At 45.2% G+C, this 17,867-nt stretch overlaps 1 protein-coding gene across 1 annotated transcript in view; it reads right to left on the bottom strand.

The window, feature by feature from the left end:
* Positions 1–16,488, bottom strand: part of HERC3 (HECT and RLD domain containing E3 ubiquitin protein ligase 3) — a 52,648-nt gene extending 36,160 nt beyond the window's left edge. The window contains exons 1-2 of the mRNA XM_058803380.1: positions 16,256–16,488; positions 11,452–11,709 (exon numbers count right to left, since the gene is read on the bottom strand). Coding sequence (XP_058659363.1) covers positions 11,452–11,677 — 226 coding nt within the window. The 5' untranslated portion in view covers positions 11,678–11,709; positions 16,256–16,488. The remainder of the gene's footprint in view (positions 1–11,451; positions 11,710–16,255) is intronic.
* Between the last annotated feature and the right edge of the window lie 1,379 nt (positions 16,489–17,867).

Raw genomic sequence — 17,867 nt, forward strand, 5'->3', positions numbered from 1 at the left:
GAGGCAGGATTCTGACCACAGCAGTACAGCAAATAAGGAAAGAGTACCTTGAGGTATGTGGCTGTGGCAAGGACTTCACACACTGGGACACTGAGGGGACACCCAATAGGTCACGAAATCTGAGGTTGTTTCAGTCCCCTCTGGCTCCATCTGAAGATTAATTTGGCAACACAAATGTGACCTTGCTCTATGTGCCATCCCAAGAGACAAATAAATACCAGCTCATTTTGAAAGGCTGCCCTGTGTCACTGAAAGCCTTCAGTGACTGCACTGCTCACCACTGGAACAGAGTGCAGCCTCACCTGGACTCAGTGCATAACCACAGACAGAAAAAAATCCATGCCTGCCTTGGAAATGAAGCTCTTTGCCTTTAGAAAGGTGATGTATGGCCCATCTTACCAAAATACATTCCTGAGACCCTGTCAATAGCAGTTTGCCTGAAAAGTCATGAAGAAATGTAAATGCCAAATAGTTTCAAGTTTTATACACTCAGACACGTTTCTTTCCAGAGATGGAAAAAAGCCAGCCTTCTCCTGGGATCACAGGCTGCCCAGGCAGTCCAACAGGGGTCCCAGCTCACTGTCAGCTGCCAAGTCACTGAATGTACCACCTCAGCTTACATGGGATATCAAAAACATCAATCTGAAACTACTTCTATGCTGACCTCCCATCAAAATATTAGATGTTTTAGTGGTTGGTACACATTTAAACTTCCAAAGCAGCACAACACCATTATTCACTCCTTAGAGAAGATGTGTCACTGCACTGAGATGAAGAGTACAAAAGGTGAAGTTTATTCTTAGTATTGTGTCTTGTGTAATTGGTGAATAAAACCAGTCAAGGGGGCTTAACAGGCAAAATTATCCCAAAGCTAAGCAGAACAAAACCCTGAAAGCAACAGGGAAGGGCTGAAGCAGTTATGCAATACAGTGTTTCAAGACCTCATAAAACCTTCAAAAAACAAACAAAAACTCCTAAGTTCTAAGAAGTAGACACTGAAATAATCTTTTCTTCCTGAAGCTGTCAGCTGTCTCAAAACAGAACCAATGCTTTGAAGTCATTTATCAGTTCTTCATATCTGCTGGAGTTTCAGCTTTGGTTTCTCAGAACAGAAACCAGAAACAGGTATACCAAGGTTTGACTTTTTCTGGTTTTAACCCTGTTAGATCTTTCCATAAAATACACTGCAGTAAAGAGTGAGGCAAAATGTCTCCAGAACAGCTCATCTGTGAATGCTGACAGCTCTGCTTCCCAGGACTGCACTTGTGTTTTCTTGCTTTGCAAGGACACTCCAGCAAAAGCTGGGGATAAGTGGAGTATGTTTCTACAACTCAACTTTGTGACAATCAGTGCATTTAGCCTGAAGGTTTGGGAATGGCAGTAAGGCTGGGACAAGAATGAAAACCCTTGACAAGCCCACCATCAGTCCATAGCTTCCCCATTTATAAAACAGGGCCCATGCTTTGCCCCTACATCTTTGGGTCCTAAACAGGATCTTCAGTGCCTGCAACTGCTAGAAGCACAAAGCACTCACTTAGACTGCTCTAATTAGAATGCACAGGCAATGAATGATTAATTAGCTTTTGTACTCCTAGTAATTTTATCAGAGAGTTGGTACACCCTGTCTATGTATAGCTTCCAGCTGCTCACAAGACAGGCTTTTGCTGGAGGATGGGGCAAAACCTTCAGCCATATGCGTACCAGGATGTACAGGAACAGCACCAGATGGCTTCTGCTACCTGGAAACTACACAGAAACCATCAGCCCTGAGGTTACACCTTCAGTGGCAAAATCTGCATTTTGGTCAGAAGAAGCTGTGTCTTGGAAGCATTTCAAGTGATTCCAGTCTGCTTGGACATCTGCTCAAAACTCTTTATGGTCTCCCCAGCTTGACAATAAGCAACTCAGAGCATTTGCTCTTCTTTGTTGTTAATGTCTGCAAGGAAAGTGCTCACAGATTCTCAAAAATACGTCTTACTAGCTTGCCCAGATAAGAGATGGTAGTAGAAACACAGGGAACAGAGAAACAGGTAAGCTGAGGTAAGAAATTCCTCTGGGTTAAATGCTAGCAGCTTGCAAGTCTGAGGACAGATGAACCAATTTCTTTGCACTGCCATGCTTGTTAATATAGTCCACATCCAAATTGAGGATGCATGAGCATTGTGCAACCCAGATCTAAAATTCAGAAATGTGAGATACAATGTTTCAATGCACAAGGCAGCTGAATATTCAATCACACCAAGAGTGACCTAAATGTCACCTGTATAATAATTCTATTCTCTGAGAACTGAAAAGCCTTAATTCTTGTAGGAAAGGAGCAGAGTTCTCTCCTTATGGAGATGAATTTCACCAACACATTAAACCCTCTAACAAGGTGACACTAACAGCATTAGCACTTAGGGAAGCATGATTCAACAGCCAAAAACTCCATAAAAATCTGCTACTGCCTCCAACAAGCACCACAAAAAAATCAGAAAAACATCATGGCCCAAACTCATCAGTCACCACCATTTTACTAAGCCACTGTACAAAAAGCAAGGAAGCAACACTGGATCTACCAAATGCCCTGACAAGATCTTTATACACTAATTAGTAAATTTCAGCTGACTCCCCATCTCCAATGGCATATATATCCCAAAGATGTTTCTGCATATGGATATCATGGCGCTACTTCTAGGCTGTGATGAGCTTCATGATTTCAGTCCTATAGAAGCAGCTGAACATTAAAACATGTCTAAGTGCTTTAAAGAAACTGGAAAAAGAGAAAACTAATGTGCAACAATCAAAATGCCTGCAACTGAAAGAGCAGTAAGAGAGAAGGTATCTTCCTCCCCTTATGAAAGTTTCTCCTTTTTTTGCCAGCATAACTTCCATGTCCTAGTTTTTATCATTAAATAGCAGTAAAATACCAGCTATTTAACCAGTAGCAGCACAAGTACACTCACCAGCTTTTCCAGAAAACATCATCCCCAGCGGAAGTTGATTCTGCCACTTGGAAACTGGTAACTGGGGAGGGGGAAATCATGATGTTTTGCCAAGGCCTTTTTGCCCCTTCCCCTCTCCCTTAAAGCTCCCAAGCAGGACCCTCTGATTTCCCTCTGCCCATTTTCACCTCTGACCACCTAGGCACCCCACACTCCAGCTGTCACAGGAAACATCTGGAGCCCGGGAGCAGGAGGAAGAAATCAGACTCTATAAACCACTTAAACTAAACACAGACCTTGCAAAGCTGTCAGGTGCTTTTTGAAAACATAATCTAACCCAGCCAGCTTAAACTGCTCCTGTGGCTTCACCACCTCTGCAGGCTGTGGTTTGTCAGCAGTACAGTCAGAGGGAGGTGCACAGGGAGGAGACCAGAGCTCTTGGACACTTTCAAGAACACACCTTGGTGACTCTACATGGCACAGCCAGGGGGATGAGACACACACCACGTAGGCAGCTGGAACCATCCTGCCTGACACCAGCCCTGCAATTTCCACTCCCTGCTCTTTGCAGAACGTCTCTGAGAAGCCATTACATGCTTGTTGCATCTTGTGCTCGGATTATGTGACACTATTGCACACAAGGGTGTGAGAAACGCTGTGCTCTGCACCTGCACAGCACCAGACTACAGGAGCAAAGCCCATGGGGAGCCCACATCCCCACCACAGGACAGCTATCCTCGCTACCTGCCTGCTGCTCTCACCTAAGCACAGCTGCACACCTCATGCTCAAACCTCTCTCAGCATGGGGCAAAAACTCTGAAGCATGGAGCAAGCAATGCTTACATCAAAATGTAACATCCTCTGACTTTCAACACCTTAAGTTTACTACATCCATCGAGAAGGCTGGGCTTTACAAGTCCAGTTGAAAAACTTGAGGTTTTCCTTTCCTGAACTTGGTGAATGGTGCTATGCTGGCAGCAGAAAGCAAAACAGTAGGAAAAAAAGCCTGATAAGAGACAGACAAGCAGCAGCACTGAAGCTGATAAGACTGATAATTTGGCTACAAGGGAGGAAATGTAAACAAAGAGCAGACTCAGTGAACAAAAAGTAAGTGTGGGGGGAAGACAGCAAAGGACCGAGGACAGACCAAAGCAGGTGACACTCCTCCAGAACATGGCTGATCACAGCAGTGGCAACACGGTCCACAGGTCAAGGCTGAGCAGTTCCAAGCAACAAAAGATTCTGCAGTCTCCTTTCATCCAGAGACACTAGTGATTCTTGATGGTTTACCTGCATGACACATGTGGTACTGCTCACTCATTTATTTAGCATGGCTACTTACAGTCTTAGGATCTGAGAGAGGCTGGCTCAGTTACTAACACTGCCTTCACTTTCTAAGGCTGTTTCTGGCCATGTTAAGGCAGGAATGCACAAGCAAGAAGTGAGAGGCCACAGTGACATCCCAGGGTGTCACATCACTTATGATCTGCCAGCTACTGCCCCTCAGAGCTGTGAGCAGACACCTACCCAGAGAAAGAAAAGCCCTTCCTCAGGCACAGACAGAAATCCCTCCCCACTCTGCTGCCTTTTGTCTAGAGGACACAGCCTCTCTGAGGAGCTGTAGATGCAGAATGGCATGGGCACAGACAGCTCCTGGAAAGGGCTGCCCAGGCACAGAGGGCTCCAGTCTGGCAGAGGGAAGAATCTACCTTCAGACCTTGAAGGTGAACTAGTAAGGATGGTTCTTCCAAAGAAATAAACCACCATGAGTCCCTAGAGAAACACAGGGAAAACTTATGTTTAGAACACCCAGAGAGAGCCCATTTTCCTTCTCAGGTTATGGCAGAGAGCTGTAAAGGTCATTCAGCCAGGCTTGCTGGCCACTGGCAGGCAGCACAGAAGCTGTGGCTGGTCCACGACTACTGAGACACCCCAAGGTCCAAGATGTGCACCCCAGCAAACCCCACAGCTCCAAGGCAGCAAGTGCAAGGTGGGCAGGATGCACTAAACCTTGGCATAACATGAGGATGGATAGCAGAAATGCAAGGGGTAATTAGGGAATGGGTGCCTAGATGCCAGATTTGATGGGCTGGTACTACACACTGCAAAGCTGTGACATTTGACAGTCTCACTTGTGGTAGGCCCAGGCTTTGATTAGTAATATGATTTTCAAAAGCACTTGGTGTACTCCTCACTCTGTTCCCATTTATTTCAATCCTGCAGTGGTCTGCGTGGCAGCAAGACAAAGCCATATTTCTGAAAAGTCACACCTGCACAGTGCACACTCAGTAGAGCACCCCTGCCCTTGCTTTCAAGGGCATTCCCATCAGCTTCACAAATATGGCTTGAAAATATGTTACTGCAAACAAGCATGCTGACTTGGAAAAGGGGATGCAAAGGATGAAGTCCTATTAAACATTAAAAAATAATATTACTTTTATCAACTGGGCATTCTGAGAAAAGATATGAGCATCTGTAGATTCCTTTTGGTGCGTTTTTACAGGCAGGCAGCTGTTTAAAAAGCAGGCTGAAGAGAGTGAGCATGTCTTACTAGCTCTTTCAGCTACCAAAAATACCTGATTTCTGATAAGAAGTTTCACACAGATCTTTGACAAAAAGTCCTATTTCCAATATAGCTTAAGGAAGAATATTGGGCTATCTGAAGATAACTGAGTCAAAATCAACAGCCCCCAAAACCAACAGCCCCAAAATTACTCAAATCTGTCCTAGAAGCTGTGACTCTCAGCCATACTTACTCACCTTAACAAAGTCATCACTTTTGTCCAGCACAAAGAACTGCTCTGACTACAAAAGGGTTGAGGCATTCAGAAAACTTGCATCTATCACCTCCAGCTTCTTCCCTGCCCTCTCCTTTAACTCAGCACACACAGCCACCCAACCCATTTTATCCTGAGCACATCTTGCAGCTTTTCAGCATGCTGGCAGCAAAGGGGCCAGTCATTAGTGCCACACACTGTGCCAAGGTTTCCTGCTCCTTCCAAGCCAGGCAGGCAGGCAGCCTTTATTTCACTGGCAGGCTTTTATTGCAGCTGCACCTTCAGAAAGCCTCTGAATAGTGTGCATGGTACAGGAGTGACAAGTAACAAATACCACAGAGGTAAGTACAAGCTTAGGTTGCCAAATTGCCCTACAAACCCCCAGTCAGAAGGCAAAAAGTTAGTCATTTTTACTGCAGCTCTGCCTTTTGAGATAAAAGAGCACAAAAAGTGTCTCTCATGTCCTCTGTAACAACAGATCATACTGATTGTAAAAAAAATTAGTATCTTGCTTCCCTGGGCTCATCCTTGTTTTTACTTCTCAGCAAAATGAAATCAAAAAAGAAATCTGGTGGTTCTAATAATACATCTGTGTTTAGTGATGAGACTTCAGAGTTACATTTGAGAGCACCTTACAGCCATTTTAGGTGCTGAGTAGGTTTCTCTACTGTCAAGAACTCAGATTTTTACTTGTTTAGGCCCTCCTAAAGAGCCTTCTCTCTCCTCAGGATAGGTTCTTCTAGTCCTATAGTCTCAGAAAATACTGGCACAAGTCAGTTCACATGATCAAGACCACACAAATTTTAAAACAACCCCCACTATAAATATCTGGCATATTCAAATCCCTCAGCCAGCCAATTCAAGACAGCATAGGCATATTTAAGGTCTCTCAGAGAGAGCACTTCCTTTACTTCTCATTCAACCAAATACCAATTGTTTCTAAATTAAGTTAATTCTAAATGCTGACATCTAATTTTAAAATCATTCTGAAGCCCAAATGGCATCAATTCAGCTGAAATTCAATCTCCATGAGGCAAATCCACTGCAGCCACCAGTGAAGGCACAGCAACCTGAAACAGCTCAGTCAGATCCTGTGATAATCAAAGGAACAAGAGGGATGAGTACAAATGAACATACCCGACCTCTACAAGGGGTGACCAGTTTAATCACCTTTGTTTTTTTACAAACAACATTTATAATGAGTGCCCTTACACAGCTCTTTGTCTGCAAGCTGCGCAGCACAAACACAAGCCCTGCCACCTCTGCTGCAGGGCTGCCAGGACCTCATGGCTGACTCCTCACGCACCAGGAGGAGGCTAAAACAGGAAGATCCACACACGCTGTCCTTCCAAGCAGGTGGCACATCTGAATTCTCAGCTGTCCCAGGGCTCATGATTAACAAGCATGCTGCCCTGACCTGAGCACTGAGCTCTCTGCTGCTGTAATCCTGTGCTGAGGCTCAGGATGAGTGGACTAACATCTGAAAAGAAAAGCACTCAGTTCAGAGAATTCCAGAATATCTGGACCACCTAGGCTGGTTTGTTTGTTTTGGTGGTGGTTTTTTTCCTGCTTTTTGAAAGAGAATGAACATTATGATGATATCTCTATCAGCAGTTATGAGCAGATAGATTCCACAGTGCACAGAAAAGCAGTGCTCCCCTGCACATTTGCATCCAAACAGGGAATTTTGTAAAAAAAATCATAGGTTTCTCTGCTGTATCTTACCAGACAAAAGGTTTGAGACAAATTTGGCTTGAGACACTGTTCTGTAACTCTCTTGAGACACTAGTTACCAAAGCCCAGGTTTTCTCACTAGCAGAAGTCAAATGAAGTCCAAAGGACTTGAACAGAAGAAATCTCTAGAGATGAAAACAAGTTTGATATCTCAGACTTGAGCAGGTTTTCAAAGCTTTACAAACTACTAACAACTGGCTAGTTGTTTCACACTCTTTATAACTCCATCCAGATCCCAAAAGTGCCTTTACCTTAGGTACCTCAGCCTGTCTTTTGCTCTCCAGGATGCACACTCAGATAAAACACTTATCTAAGAATCATCACAGGGTGCCAAGACATCATGGCAGACCTGAAGAAAATCAATCCAAGTGAAATTACAGGACTGAAAAAGGCGAAATTTAGATACACTTATAAAGAATATTTTTTTTCTCTAAAACTACTGCAGTACAAAATTAGTGCTACCCATTAGAGACATACTGTATGTTATCATCTGATAAATTTCAGGAGATCAATGCAAACTTAGACTAATTTTGCAAAACAACAGGTTCAATGCTTCACTACCAAATTGCCAAGCTACTTCTGCTAAGACATGGTCAGAGACTCTGGAGACTTCAAGGGCACAAGAACACAAGTGAGAATCAGGGCAGGTCAGACAGAAGCTTTATTGGTCATGGTGAGAGAACGCTGGAACAGCATTCCTCTCCCTCTGCATCCCTGCCAAGTGACTGCAGGGACACAAACTACAGAATGATTCTGGGAGGAAAAGGGAAAAAAAAAGAGGTGAGGAAAAACGATCATGTAAGTATTAACAAAGCCAGATATCCACCCCTAAGAGGGGTGGGTGCTTCAGGTACCTCGCTAATCACCATGAAGCAAAAATGAATTGGTAAGCAGCATGGCAATGTGGGAAAATGGCTTGTGGTAGAGCCGTGGGAGTGCCACACCTGGTATCACCCTGGTATTATCAAAAGGAGAGAGTCTGAAACACTTAGAAGCAGTCAGCATTTAGTCAAAAGGCATGTTATTTTAGTTAGGCTAAACTTCTTAGACATGCTAAATATTAATTTTAGCACTCCAATGTAAAATACAGAGGAAAGGGCAATGCCAGAAAATAAACTTCTACTGACTTATGCTCTTTCAGTGGCATGCACTCCCCAGTAATTTCTGTTCCCTGTAGAGAGGCATAAGAGTCACTTTGCCAGCTGCTATCCCCCTCTCCACATTACATCCACAAGGTCAGCAGATGTGACCATCAACACAGCTTTTAATTAACACATTTTCTTGCATTTCAAAAGGTGCCCTCTAAAGGGCTCCTCCAAGAGGAATTGCTGAAACAATTCTGCACCACCGTTTGACATTTTCATGAGCAGCATGAATGAGAAGCAAAACTGAATAGTGAGAAATAAAAGGGAGTTTCCTCTCAGGGAAGACCTAAGCAGCAGGAAGGGGATCACTCCACCCCTGGGAAATCAATGCAGCCTTCACAAGGCTCACAACCCCCTGCACACTTTTGTGTCTCCCTGTTACTCTCAAACACAACCAAGGTACTCTGGAAAGCCCTGGAAAGCATTTCTGAAGCCCAGAGGAGGCTCCCCAGGGGCTGCCTGAAAGGGACAGTCAGGATTGTGTCACAGCCTCCTACATCAGGAGATGGAGTTCACTTCAGGAGATGGAGCTCACTTCAAGCTGGGCAGAGCTCCCACTTCCAGCTGCCCTTACAGCCTTGACAGGACCAAACCACAGGGCAGGAAAACCAGGAGACCTCAGCCCACACTGCCCTGTCCAGCAGGAGAGAGAGCTCCAGGACTCCCAGCTCCTGGCATGTCTCCCATTCTCTACCACAGACTCCTCCTGACAGTCTTCTCTACCATTTCCAACAGCTCAGGACCCTGTGTCCCACACATGCAGCTTCATCACCTATCAGGCATGGCTTCATTCACAAGCCCACAAAAATGGAAAACAGAAAAGAGCATCTTCAACAGGCCTTTCTACATAGAAGGTATAAGGCTGTCTTTATCCCATGCAGAGGAAGTGGGGTGGAAGAGGAAGGCTTGATTCTTCTTGTTCCCATTTGCAAATGAAAACTAAGAAATTCAGCTCCCAGTGCTGCAAGACAAAGCACAGAGGAGAGTGTGATGGGGCTCTCCCCCAGTTTACTGTTACCATAAAGGCTGCTGTGCCTGTTCACTGTAAGCTAAAAAGAGCAGCTGTTCCCTGCTTTACAGCACGTCCCTCCCACCTGCCCCAGCCAGCAGAAATCCCACTGGAGGCACAGCCAGTAATGCCATGTTGAAACACCATTTCTCTGGGATGGCCACAGGCTCCTCAGAGAGCAGCACTGCAGAACCTTTTTCAGAAAAAAAAATAAACCTGTGGGATGTGGTTTCACATCTTGGTGACAGACCCTAACTTAAGGGGTAGAAGAAGGGCACTTGGGATCAAACACAAAGAACCTTTCATTTCTATTTCAGAAGCTCGGACTGGCCCTCTTCTACTGGCCTAGTTGAAAGCACGATTACCTAGCTGAGAGAGGTCTACACTTCAGCATTCAGGATTCATTAAGTTCATTTCCAGCTCTGATCTACCTGCTGTGAATCCTCCCTTTTCACCAGCAGCTTACACTTGCTTAATTTTATGGGTAAAACCAGCAGCACAGCCCAATGTTGCTCAGAGTATCTTTGGTGCACTCAAAACAGTGCTGAATTTCTGGGGCCTCTGCACTAGTCTTGAGCTAGCTGGGTGATTTGCAGGATGAAGCATCCTCAGCAGTTTGAGTTGAATATTCACTAGGCTTGGCTTCCTTTCACCAAGCACCTCATTTATTCCAGGCCCTAAATCTACAGAAGATGCGCACAGAGAGGATTTAAGCATTCCTGCTATTCCAAATCCCTTTCAGTAATTGTCTAGAAACTCTTGTAGGAAAAGCAAGAGAGGGCAGATTCAAGGTGAACTCCTCTAACCCAGCATCCAACACCTGCCAACTCATTCTGAGAGAGACAGACAAAAGACACTGACAGAGGAAAGGAGCAGTAGGGCCAGTCAGGTCAGATTTGCACACACTGCATGGGGAATTGAGGCTATTTTGCATACACCTTGTCTCTCTATCATGCAATAATAGGTGACGCCAGAGAAGACCCAAGCTCTACAGAGAGCAGCCTGCAGTTTGGGGAATTTTTGCTCTGATTACCCACAGCACAGGACTTCTATATTATGGAAACAGAAATACCTGTATCTGTACCACATGCCAAAACCAAGAGGTTAATGGAAGGTAAACTGGAAAGCCAACATTCAAAAGAGTCCAGAAAAAGGCTTCAGGGTTTCTTCCAAGAACAACTTACAATTAAAGCACACTTTCACCCTGGAAAGGAGAGGCAGTAGCTGCCTCAGTTCAGCACTCATGAGTTCTGTCCATCAGAAGCCAATGAAGAAGATGCAGTGTGAGTCTGGGGAACACAACACTAAAGTGATCTTCCTGCAGACTAGGAAAAAGGAGTGAAGGCACAAGTTGACAAGGGATTCTGAAAGGGGGAAACAAAATTTACAAACCCTGTTGGCCAAACACAAATTTGTTCTCCTCAATTCTGCTCAACACAGATCCACTTGTGTTCTTTGGTGTAAGTGAGAAAATTCCCAGCAACAGCTGAATAAGAGTGGGCATAACAATGCAGTGCAATTGGAAAGACAAAGCAGAAGACACTCGTGACTCATGGGCCTCTCCTCCTCTTTATAAAAAGAGAACATAATGCCAGATAAAATCTGCCCTGAGACCATCTGTGCTCGCCTCTGTTTTGATGCATTTCCCAGGCAAAGTGAGCAGACCTGTCTCCTCACCTGTGCTGCTCCTGCTCAGCTTTGGCTTTCCAGAGCCAGCCAGTGCTATTCAGCATTACCACTGTGTTATGTGACACGATTATCAGCTCTGCTGGCTGCTCCAGCTCCACAGCAATCAGCTTTCATAACGTTCTCAGCCCACCAGCCTCGAGACAGCCTGAAGTGTGTATAAAAAGCAGACTTACCTGGCTTGCTTCCTTCACAGTCATGCCCCAGTTGACCTTTGGTGTTCAGGCCACAGGTATACACCTCCCCATCTTCCAACAGGAACACAGAGTGGTTTCCTCCACATGCCACCTCCTTGACATTTCTGTCGTGGATGAAGCCATACACCTGTGGTTCAGGAATGATCACCTGGAGGTTGCTACCTATCCCAGGCTGTCCATAAGACGAGTAGCCCCAGCATAGCATTTTCTCTCTTTTCAGCAAGTCATGTATCCTTCCTGGGCAAGAGAGACAGAGAAATGAGCATGAGTGAAGCAAGTGCACCACAAATGATCCTACAGAGATCCAGCTGTTCACAGCAGGAGGTGGAAACAACCAGAAAAGGCATTTCCTGCATGACTGTCAGGTTTGTGAACTGTCAGTAAACCATTACACAGACAAAGAGTAATCAAGACAGCTCAGCTGTGTTACTGAATCAGCACCTTCATGCGAGGCAGCAGAAATGTTCTGAAACCCAGGAGACTGAGCTCTTACACTGCAAAATTACTCTGCTTCAAAAACCAAGTATCAAACAATGCCCCAAACCAACTGTAACGCTATTCAGACCAACAGGCCCAAATCTGAACTTTTAGAGCGTCATATTTGAGACCACTTCTGCATAAATCTTTACAAATCACCTCCAAGGTGGTCAGACTAGCCTTGAACAGAATGACACAGGTATTTGTGGTGTACTGGCCAACACAGAAATGTGTTATTTCTGATAAAAACAGATAAAAGAGTACTTTGCTCAAATGAACATAGTCTTGCAACCCAAATTTGTGCATGCACACACACACACTGAACTTGAGCCACACACTGAACACACACAGAGCCCTGAACTGCAGCAAGAATTACACAAGAAGCAGCAGCTCACGTGGAGCAGCACATTGACAGCTTGGCCCTGACAGCAGTGGACAGGTCACGTTGCTGCAACTTGCCAGCAGTAAGGAGTTATCTTCTGTGCAGTGCCCAGTGAAAGTCAGGGATTTCAGAGTGGGGTAGCACAGGAAGGGAAAAAATATAGCAATATAAAAGAATTACTTGGCTTGAACTTGATAAAGACAACAGGATGATAATGCCTAAAAGCTGGGGGAAGAAAACAGTATTCTTTAAGAAGCACATGAAAGATTTTAGTACTATTCTGTCACTTCTAATCTCAATAGGTTTAGGTTATTTGCTAAGCATGCTAATACACTAATAAAACATTGAGAACTCCTCTGATTGAACTAGAAACTAGCTAAAGGTTGTTTGTTTCTTTGTTATTTTGGTTTTTGTTTTGTTTTGGTTTTTTTTGCAAAGGGAAGGAGAAAGATAAGGAAATGAAAGATCTGAGAGATCAAGTCTTAGGATGCATCGTGCCAAGTTTTAGCTAAGGCAATTTGCAGCAGCAGCATTTACTAACACAGCACAGGATCGAAAAGCAAAGGGTAACCCCTGTGACAAAGATTCCCTCTCCCACTCTGAGCAGACAGGAAACACATGCATTTGGTTTGTTTCCAAAACCTGGTGCTAATTCAAGCTCTAGGTATTAGCAACAAAGCCTTTCCTATTCTGAGCCCTAAGACACGGGTGTTCATCTCTTACCCTTTGCCTGTCAGCTGTGCTCACTTCCACTGAGGCACGGACTGAGCTGAAAGGGGAAGGGAGAGGATTGGATTTTCCAGTTAGTACTTCATCAGTGTGCAATTTCCTACCACAAACTGTTTCCTAGGATCTCTTATCAGGTGCTTTAAAGCAATGCAGGACCCCGTTTATCTCTAGCAGCATAATTCAACTCATTCACACCCACATGTGCTTATCACTGGCCAGCTCCAAAGCACACAGGGGAAAAAGCAGGATTCTTTAACAATTCTCTAACCAGCCTTGTTAAAGAGCTGGTTAAAAAAGCAGGAGCATGCAAGGTTCTGATGAAATCAGTCATGGTGTACACTCTGTGTTTGGTTGCCCTAAGCACAAGAGCCTGATGGAAGACACCCTCCATGCTGGCTACGCTAAGAATAGGAATGCCGTGGGACACGAGAAAATTGAAGTGTGTGCATGTGCTTTAAATGTGCTTCAAACAGCTACATTTAGAGCGAACTTCATGTTCTATCACACCACCAAAAAAAACCCCAAACTAAAAATGCATGAGCACCCTGAAGGTGGCAGGGAATAATTTCAAAACTAACACTGGAAAGGCAGAAATCTGGGACTGCCATTTCTCTCAGCATGGGGAACTGTGTGTTACAAAGACACAAGCAGCACTCCTGAAGATCCAAGGATCACCAACCTGCTAGGATAAATAGATACTGCCTCTAAGGTGAAAAGATTTCCCCAGTATACCACATGAACTACAATGACATTGTACCACATGAGCTAAATATTAATTTGGGATACCTTCTAAAAGAGTACCTCAACAGTCTGCTCCCTACAGACTACAGTCATCTTCCCTAGTGCTAATTTCTTTAAAAAATGCTAAAAATACATTAATTACTTTCCTTGTGCTCATATTCCACACAAGAATTTGCTGCTAACGGGCAAGGGAATATGATGTGATTGGTAAGAGATGGGTTTTTCTTCCAGTTAAGACACTACTACTGAAACAGGAGGAGTTCAAACTTCCAGTAATCCACATAAACACTAGGGTGATATTTCAGAGTTCAACCCTCCATTCATGCTAGAGGTCAGATTTTCCAAAATTCCTCATATTTAACTATCCCCATACCAGACATAGAAAATGTGGTTTTCACCAGTTTTTTTTTTAAATCATCTCCATGGACTATGCCATCTCTATCCACCCCCATCTTCCAACATTTTGCCAATAAATCTCTGTGCAGCTCAGTTTCACTGAAACAGACCAACACCTTCCAGTGGAGAGCAGAGCAAAAAACACAGCCACTAACAATCTGAGTTCACAGGCACAGCTAAACATTTCAAATGGCCTGGTGAATTTACTTATACTGAAAACATTTTTAAAACCACGACTTTAAGACTTTTTTTCTCCCCTTAAAAAAAAACCGCTGGCAGTCCTAATACATTGTATGTTCCAGTAGGAACTGTGTCCTGAAACACAAGGACACTTTAAATAACATTTTCACACCCTGTTTCCAGTCCAGTTAAGGCAGTTACTCTGCTCTGACAGTAGCAGAGGAAGTAAAAGTGCATGTGCCACTGCAAGCTACCTCTACAAACTGCATACCTTCCTCATACTAAAACTATGACATAAGAAGTTTCTAGTGTAGGCAAGCAGCAACAGACACGTGCCTGCACATACACATGTATACATTAAATATATTATTTATATTCACTTATCTGAAATTTTATATAAGTGATTAATATTCCTAGTGCCCAGCTCAATAGACCTTAAAAAAAGCTGAATTTTTATCTTCACAGGGCAAACCCTTAGGGGAGAGGGTGGGTTTTTCTTAAATCCATCAGTTAGGGATTAAAGTTCAGAGTTTCTTTTAAAAATTGGATTGCAAAAAGCACAAGAACTACAGTACCCAACCACATAACCCATTCCTGCTCTTCAGAAATCCCAACACAGCCAGTCTGGTATTCGTGTTTCAGAGATATGAACAGATGCAATGCAGTAAAGCCAGTCATTTGCAGAGATTCCCCACACATAAAAAGGAGAGGGGAAGATGTAACACCACATCCTTGGACCCTGACATTCCAGGAATAATTCATCATCAAAACAGCGAAGGATGTACATAGCACAGCTAGAGCTAGGAAAACCTCACACTGTGAGAAATATTTTGAGGAAATCTATTGTGGGTGGAAGACTCACCCTCTGCTATAATAAGGTTCTGCTGACATACTAAGTATATATCCTTTGGTGAAAAAACAGCCCCCGTGGTTTAGTAAAACAATGATGCTGCATATATGATCATGACAGGATGTATTCTGTCTTTTTTCTTTTTCTCTTCCTCTCTCTTTTTAAAAGCTCTCATGTCATGCAGAGTCTCTCCTCAAAACCACACAAACATATTCTAAAACCATTCCCACTCTTGCGCCCTTTCTGGGGAAGTCACCTAAGTAAATATCAGAATTACAACAAACAACACTCAAGGCTCAATGCTCTCTAAACAAAGAGATCTACCAACTGGCAGGGCATGAATAAACAAGTTTTTCCTTCTCTCTTGTTTGTGAGATTTCAGATAACGAATGTGCTTCTGTTACCAGCATTGCTCAACAATGACGGAAATTACTGCCTCTTTCTGCCACCAAGCCTCCAAGCCCACTTTGTTCTTCTTTTTGCCTCCGTTTCAGTGCAACTCACCGTCCGATGTGAAGCAGGTTACAGAGCAAGAGAATACAAGGTGTACCAGGAAATGAGTTAAAGCAGGAGCAGAGTATTCCCACTGCACAGCCGCATACCCTCAGATGGAGATGCCCCCACAGAAAACAGATAAAAAGAGACACCTAAAACCAAACACGACAACCCCCCCACCATCACCTCCATTTTGCAATCCCAGTACAAACACCGCTCGCTCCCAACCTTCACCCCGGGCACCCCGGGATTCTTGCGGCCGCTTCCCACGCCCAGAACGGCGCTTCCCGGCGGGCACACACGGACCCCGGGGCGGCACCAGCCCCGAGCCCACCCCGCAGCAGCCGGGTGATGCTGCAGCAGCGGCAGCGGCGGTGCCGAGCGGCTCCTGCCGCAGCCCCGCGGCCGCTCCGGGCTGGGGACGCGCGTCCTGCGCCGGGGGCTCCGCCACGCCCGAGCCCCGGCTCCCCCACGGACGGGCTCGGTACCGGGAGCGGCCCCGCGGGGCCGAGCTGTCCTTCCCCGGCACTCACCGCCGCCAGCCCCGCCGCTGCCGCCGCGGCGACGAGGAAGTCCCGGCCCCGCTGCTGCCGCCGCTGCCGCCGCCGGGAGTGACGCGCGGCGCGGCCAATGCGCAGGGCGGGCCCGGCCCCGGCGGGCGCGGGGAGGATCGGGAATCTGCTTTCCCCGGGGCCGGGGCACGGTGTGGGCTCCGCGCTCCTGTCCGGGGCTCAGCGCTCCTGGCGGCGGCTTCGGGCTCCTGGCGAGGCCTCAACGCTCCTGGCGGCGGCTTCGGGCTTCTAGCGAGGCCTCGGCGCTCCTGGCCTTCCCAGCGGTGCTGGAATGGCGCGGGCGGAGCGCTGGGCACAGGCGGCTCCGCCCGCCGGGCTGCGCGGCTTTAGCCTTGCGGATCGCTCGCCGCTCTAAACGCAGCTGAAGCGACGGGCCAAGTTAAGCGCATTCCGGAATTTAAGCTGTTCTAAATGAAGGTCTCAAGGGAAAGGCAGCTTTCCAGTGTTTGAGAATGCGTTAAGCACGAAATGTCACTTACTAATAACAATAGTTAGTTTCTTTCCCTTAGTCTGTTTCTTCTTCCTTTTATGTGGCCTCTGGTCACCTGGCAGGCTCATTTGTTTAGGAGCTCAAATTTATTGAAAATTTCAACCTCGAATGGTTTGTTGTCAAAATCTCCGTTGAGAGAGAGAAGAAAAAATAAAGAGGCCAATGAGCAAGCAATTATGTAACTCCCAAGTACTGATTTTCTGGTTTTAGTGCCATTCTATTAGAAAAAGGCTCCACAAGGGCAATGCACAAGCTCGATCCCATTCAGACCACCAAAATGACAGTCAATGTTTGGAGCAAACCTCAGATGTTTGCAAGGGCTCAGTATGGGGGGAAGAAGTCCCTGGGGTATGTCCAGTGCCCATAAGTATTTGTGGTCCTTACACTGCATCTCTGGCAGTTTGCAGTGTTTGTGCATTTAGCAGAAAATGTGTGACAGATCAGGTGAAAAATCACCAGTATTTGCATGGATCACTCGTGTTTAGAATAAATAGCTACTTCAATATAAAATTACACCTGTCATGTAACATTTTTGGCTTAACCAGCGTTACAAGCAGCTTCTAGAATAACTGAAAGCATACATAGAGGAAAACCTACTTTTCTGTGTTTGTGTTTGTTTCTGTTTTGTTTATTTCATCGTCTGGAGACCTTTGCAAAATAGATAATTTCCCTTTACACTCAGTTTCCTCTGTTTCTGATTGCGTAGTCAAGGAGGGGAAGGTACAGACACAAACAAAAAAAAAAAAAGAAGAAAATGATGGAGCAAAGCCTAGAATTTGTGTGAGGGAGCCAGGAGTCTCTTGTTGAAACCCATTTTTAACTGGTTACATTTCAGCTTCCAGGAGGACTTTCAAGGCTGTTCTTGCCCTTGTCTACAGGTGATGCTCAGCTCAGATGAGTGGCCTAAAAAAATCCTGCTATGGGTTCAATATACTTTTGCTGCCTGTGTGAAGCCTTTTGAACTCACAGCTGAATGTGATGCTCACTCATCTTATATTCTCCTGTGTATTTTATAACAGGCACTGCTTGAGAAAATGTAGACACAATCCAGTGTCCAAATTAATTTCAGAAAATCAGAGAGGA

This window comes from Ammospiza caudacuta, chromosome 4 (assembly GCF_027887145.1).
Source record: "Ammospiza caudacuta isolate bAmmCau1 chromosome 4, bAmmCau1.pri, whole genome shotgun sequence".
NCBI classification, from domain to species: domain Eukaryota; kingdom Metazoa; phylum Chordata; class Aves; order Passeriformes; family Passerellidae; genus Ammospiza; species Ammospiza caudacuta.